This window comes from Echinops telfairi, unplaced genomic scaffold, assembly GCF_000313985.2.
Source record: "Echinops telfairi isolate 266 unplaced genomic scaffold, ASM31398v2 ScPeMD7_4225;HRSCAF=4972, whole genome shotgun sequence".
Taxonomy (NCBI): Eukaryota; Metazoa; Chordata; class Mammalia; order Afrosoricida; family Tenrecidae; genus Echinops; species Echinops telfairi.
Window position 1 is genome coordinate 18,928,017 of NW_022108124.1, and position 6,286 is coordinate 18,934,302.

The 6,286-nt window shown below is 46.1% G+C and overlaps 2 protein-coding genes across 3 annotated transcripts in view; one reads left to right on the forward strand and one right to left on the reverse strand.

Annotated features, from left to right (window-relative positions):
• Positions 1–6,286, reverse strand: part of MED12L (mediator complex subunit 12L) — a 370,846-nt gene that overhangs the window by 95,503 nt on the left and 269,057 nt on the right. The window lies entirely within an intron of this gene.
• P2RY12 (purinergic receptor P2Y12) lies at positions 2,059–5,573 on the forward strand. 2 transcript variants are annotated; one of them, XM_045295067.1, is made up of 2 exons: positions 2,059–2,122; positions 3,877–5,573. In XM_045295067.1, exon 2 carries the CDS (start codon positions 3,897–3,899, stop codon positions 4,914–4,916), a length of 1,020 nt encoding a protein of 339 aa, XP_045151002.1. In that variant the 5' UTR covers positions 2,059–2,122; positions 3,877–3,896; the 3' UTR covers positions 4,917–5,573. The 2 variants fall into 2 exon arrangements, with proteins under 2 accessions (XP_045151002.1, XP_004708596.1); XM_004708539.2 differs by having other exon boundaries at positions 2,062–2,122; positions 3,880–5,573.

Here is a 6,286-nt window from a genome sequence, read left to right on the forward strand (position 1 = left end):
AGGAGGGGAAGATGACAGAGAAGGGCTCCCTGGGAAGGAAGAGCGAGAGCAGGCTGACCGGTAGATGAGGGAGGAGGACAGATGAGACAGGAGAGGATGTTCTCTCGTCTGGAAAGGGAGGTTGCTCTCTTTACAACGGGGACAATTTTAAATGGTGAAAATACAGAAGAAATTGGAGACGAAGTAGTCAAGAAATGGAAGAATTTTTTAATCAGTTCATTGGTCCTGGTAAGGCTCAGGGAGTTGGGCCAGAAGCAAAGTCCAGAGCTGAGAGTGGGGAGAGAGAATGGAAGGGGTAGGAAGGCAGTATTTGTTGGTCACCGAGAACATTTTTAGGAAGACGATGATAACTATGAGTATAGTGCTCTGTTCAAAGAGAAAGCTCAAAGGTGCAGACATGTTAAAGCAACTCTGTCGGTGGTGGGGTAATGGGTTAGGGATGGGTCTTCTAACCCACCAGCCGCTCCTCAGGAGAAAGACGAGGTTTTCTGCTCTGAGAGAGATTCAGTGGCAACAATACTCTTCCTACTGGGTTGCTGTGACTTGGGATGGACCAGGCGTCAGGGAGTTGTTTGTTACTTCAAGGACCAACAGCCTGAGATCTTAAGGTTTTTGGTTCTAAATGTGGTCTTTGTGATATTGGTGAGTGTTCTGACTGAGCATATGAGTTCTAGCCCACTGCCATCAAATACATTCTGACTCAGTTACCCCAAGGCTAACTATGAGTTCCCAAGGCCGTATAGCTTTACAATGAGTGGAGAGTTTCATCCTTCTCCTGCAGAGCGACTTGTGGCTTTTTTTGAGTTCTACCCTAACCCCAAACTAAGCCCAACATAGTCCTTAATGATGTCAGGTCTGGGCTCGAACTTAACAGTTGTTAAGGATGGCTCAGTGCTGCGTGGTATTTCATTCTGTTATACATAGGAGCACTAACAGTTGGTGAGGCTGCACTTTGAGTGTCACTGGTGAAGATCTTCAACATATATGCAGAGACAGCTACACACCCCCCCCAAATACATCAGAAGAAATAACCAAACGTGTTCACAGCAAAGGCACCTACCCAAGTAGATTTACTTGTAACAAGAAAGAGTGCATTACAGCTAGCATACCTACTGTGTGCGTGCACACTACACATGCATGTATGTGTGTGTAAGTAGTAAAACTACAAATGTTTTAGTCTATAATGGTACTCCTACCATTTCCTTTCTTCAATTGCTTTAAAGGATCACGCACTGCATATAACAGTATATATATAAGGTGCCTCAATGTAATCTGTACTAGTCTCTCAAACCCTAAGATACAGAAAACAGAAACAATGAAGTAATTTGTTTATATTTAAGTTCTATTTTTAAGAAGGCATTAAACACACTTCGTTTACTACCCTGGCAAAGGATAGGGCTGTTTTTCTCCCCTAATGTAATTTTGTAATCTGATAATTCATAATGGGAAGAAACTGTTTCACCTACAAAGGAATTGATCCAACACAGATTTATAATAATGACATTAATAAACGGGCATGGGGGCGGGGGGAAGGCAAGGGACAAGGTCTCTAACAAGCCCACGTTTCAACATAACGCAATTACTTTTGTAGAGGTAATATGCTGAGCACAATATGTTTTCAGGTTAATAGTGGTCTCAGAAATCACACTTGCATTGCAACCGTCCCCAGAAAGCACACACACCACCACGACTTGCTTTCAACCTGCACGTGGCATTTATGTGCGTGGAAAATGGCCAAACACACACCGATGTGCAGTTAGATGGCATCTGCTCTATGGTATGTTTCGGTACAGAGCCTCGAGATTCTAAATTGCTTTTTTAAAAGGATGCCTTCTCACTCATCCTCTTTCTACAGAACCAGGGAAATAAAAGCAGAAGTCCTAAAAGGGACCGGACAGAAATACAAAGTGTCTGCGTAGCATTCGACGCCACATGTTGGAAGGAAATTCGATCGTAAAGCCTGCGCCCACTTTCTTCCCTCTCTTTCTCTCCAGAATACCCCAGGCTTTACGGATGAAGATCCCGCAAGCCCTGGGACAACCGCGCTTGGAAAACTAAAGAAGACTTCAGCTGCCAGCCTGCAGTACATTTACTGGATACATTCAGATCCTTCAGGATCCAGGTAACTTTGTATCTAGGAGTATTTTGCAAATACATGCTTTTGTTGCCTGATGTGTATGTAGATGTCCTTCTATGGTCCCCACCCTCCTTTTAAATGGAGAATGTTTGGTAACAATAGACATGCAAGCATGTGTTTGGAATAAAAATTACATAGATGTTGTAGTAATGATGTTAAAGACATTTAAGAGCATGGAGGTAAAATACAACGGGTGCCTTACCTGCAGTGTTAAAAAAAAAAAAAGACTGAATGTAGAGGGAGCTGAAATTCTCAATATCTACATTACTCAATCAAGAGGTTAGCGTTTATTCAAAACCGAGCATTTCCGGAGTGCAAGGACTAGAGAGTACTAGGAATAGCAGGAGCGATACTCTTATATCAAGAGAATATTTATTTCGTTTCGTTGTTTTAAAAACTGATCCATGATAACTTTGAGAATTGCAGCTTACTTTTGACAGCATGATCCTTGTTTTACTTTAATAATTAAAAGATGGACAAAAGAATTCCATGGACAGAGAATTCCATGCTATCTATTCTGCGGGGAACTCTGGTAGTATAGTGGTTTAAGCAGTCGGCTAACTAAAGGGTCTTATTCCAGAACCCACCAGGAGAGACGAGGGGAGAAAGAATTTGCTTCTGTATCGATTACATCCTTGGCTATGCAACGGAGTAAATCTATTCCAAGAGACACACAGACACATACATTATTTGTCATATTTAAATCTCTGCCTCTAAGGAGCTCTTGTAACTTCCCGAATTTTAGTTGTACTACCAACCTCACTGCATTTAAACATTTGAAATGGTTTCTGTGGCATCAGTCTTCATTTATCCTTGATGAAATTAAAATAGATGAGGCACTTTGTTCCAAATTTCAAAACTTAGATAGCAGGTGATAGAATGAAGATAATTTTCAGTTTTCACTCTAGCTCTAAGTAGTGGTAATAACCTACCCAAGCAAAGATAAGGTTTTGCTATTTTAATTTTGCTCCATCAGGTTCCAGCAGGCCTCAATGAGTTTGAGGACTGTCATTTTGGGGTTAAAGCTGATCTTCTGATGGGCTGAAAATTACGCTTCTGAGAGCTAACAAAATGTTAAGCAACAAGCCCTGCTGGGAATGGGATGTCTGTGGGTGACACTATCAGCAGGCAAAGAATGTGGTGCCGATTTTTGAAGGGCAACTAAACAAAACAGTGGCAGGGACCCCTCCCAATGATGAAGAAAGGTGCTTTTAAAAACAAACAAACGAGCAAACTAATTACAATCTCAGCATTTGATTTACTGAACAATGAATCTAACAAGATTGCTTTCTCACACCAGGGTCTTGTTACCTTTTCACCTTTTATTTTAAAAATCCAAAGGGCAGTGCTGACCCCTAGGAACTTTGAGTGGCACCAGATCAAACAAATGCACCGCCGGGGCGGGTGGGGTGGGGTGGGGTGGGGTGGGAGGCCTCCGGAGTGAATAGCAGGAAAAGCTGGTGGGGGAAGGTCGACTCAACAGGTAATGGGAATGACGGAGCAGCCACACTTCGGTAGATGGGTACCTGAGACTATTAAGCTTTGCTTGAGATGGAATGCTTGCTAAGAGGAAATACTCTGAGATTTAATTTTCTGTGCTCCCACTGACCGCCACACGACGGCCAGAAATGGCCACTGGGCGTGGGGGAGGGCTGTGTACAAGTAAAGTTCCATGGGGCGGTGAAGACACCCGCAGCTGCCCGGTCCCAAGAGTAACTCTCTCCCCTCCCTCCTCCCAGCAGCTCCAGAGCAGGCCGACATGGACAACGTCACAGCGGGGGCGGCAGCGGGGAACAGCAGTCTGTGTGCCCGACACGACAAGATCACCCACGTCCTCTTCCCACTGCTCTACACGGTCCTGTTCTTCACCGGCCTCGTCACCAACAGCCTGGCCATGAGGATTTTCTTTCAGATCCGGAGCAAGTCCAACTTCATCATCTTTCTCAAGAACACGGTCATTTCCGACCTTCTCATGATCCTGACTTTTCCGTTCAAGATCCTGAGTGACGCGGAACTGGGGTCGTTGCGAGCTCTCGTGTGCCAGGTTACCTCCGTTGTCTTCTACTTCACCATGTACATCAGCATCTCCTTCCTGGGGCTGATCACGGTCGATCGCTACCAGAAGACCACCCGGCCGTTTACAACGGCCAGCTCCAGTAGGCTCCTGGGGGCGAAGGTTCTCTCTGGGGTCATCTGGGCCTTCATGTTCTTCCTCGCCCTGCCCAACATGATCCTGACCAACAGGAAGCCCACGGACGCCAGCGTGAAGAAATGCTCTTTCCTCAAATCCGAGTTTGGCCTGGTCTGGCATGAAATCGTCAATTACATCTGCCAAGTCATCTTCTGGATTAACTTCTTAATCATCGTGGTGTGCTACACGCTCATTACCAAGGAGCTGTACAGATCGTATGTGAGAGCGAGGGGAGCGGGCAAAGTGCCCAGGAAGCGGGTGAACATCAGAGTGTTCATCATCATCGCCGTGTTTTTTGTTTGCTTCGTGCCTTTCCATTTCGCCCGGATTCCCTACACCCTGAGCCAGACCCGGGAGGTCTTTGACTGCTCGGCCGAGAACACGCTGTTCTACGTGAAGGAGAGCACCCTGTGGCTAACTTCCCTGAACGCCTGCCTTGATCCCTTCATCTACTTCTTCCTCTGCAAGTCCTTCAGAAACTCCCTGATGAGTATGCTGAGATGCTCCAAGCCGGTGACCCCGCCAGACCAGGGGACCAGGAACAAAGGCCAGAACGGAAGCGACCCATCTGAAGAAACCCCCCTGTGAGCAGGAACACGAAGGAGAGGATCCCCCGTCTTCGTGGTCTGAACGCCTACCAGGAAAGCGCTCCACCCGGTGGTCCACGCCGGCTGAGAAGTGGTTGATCCCTTTGATGTCAAGCCGCCAGCGATGGGTAGCTGCGTGGACCACCACCCTGCATCTGCCAGTGCGGGGTTGAGTGGGAAAAGGGCACAGCACGCATGATGGGCGGTGGTGTGTTCACAGAATGGACAGCCATGCACTAACACAGACTGCAATGCTTTTGATACGTTACTGACCAGACAGCCTCTTTGGAAAAGAACAAAAAAGAATTAACTAAGAGAGAACGATCAGTCTGATACGGTCTTTTGAAAACGAATGACAGCCGAGGTATAGACATCCTGATCTTAGTCCCTCAGTGAAATACCGATCTGTCGTGAGACTTATGAAAATTTATGTAAGTGAAGCCCACAAAGAATCACCGCTCACTTTTAATGCAAACCCCGTGGTTCTTGTTGCTGTTGTTTGGTGCCACTGAGCCAAGTCTCACTGTTAGAGTAGCCACGGTGCCACGTGCCACAGCAGTACTGCCCCGGCGCGTCTTCTGGGAAGTGATCTCTCTAGACCAGTGGTTCTCAGCCTTCCTCATGCCACGACCCTTTCATATGTTCCTCATATTGTGGTGACCCCCCCAACCATAAAATTATTTTCACTGCTACTTCATTAGTCATTTTGCTACTGTTAGGAATCGGGCGACCCCTATGAAAGGGTTGTTCGACCCCCAAAGGGGTCGCGACCTACAGGTTGAGAACCACTGCTCTAGGGTCTTTCTAGAGTTTGCATCAACTCGATGGCAGTGAGTTTAGTTTGGGTTTTGGCTTATGAATCTTTACAGGAGAGGAGCACCGGGTTTTACCTCCGATGGAGCCAGTCCTGCCTGGATTGGGACTGCCAGTCTTTCATTCAGCAGCAAATGCTTAATTGCCGCCCCAGTCACCCACCTCCCCCGGCCCCACGCCTCAGGACTTTTACTAACTTGGCACCATTTTTGTGTTTGGTTTTTTTTTTTTAATTGGACTGAGTTTTTAAAATGGCCCTTTCGAAGAGGGAGATCTGAAGGCTCTTTTCCAATAAAAGGAGCAGAAATAATGATAGTGGTCCCTAATATGAGATGTTATTTTCATGCTATTCTACAACTAAAAAATGGCTGTTCCCTTAACATTAGGCAAACAGATTTCACTAACCAGCACCTAACAAAAACAACAGCTAGCTTCCAACAACTTCAATTGGCTACAATGACATACGGACAGGCACATATCTTTATTAACTATCTTCCTGCGGAAAACTTCCATCGTTCCGGGGTTGATATGTCTCACACACACACACACACACACACA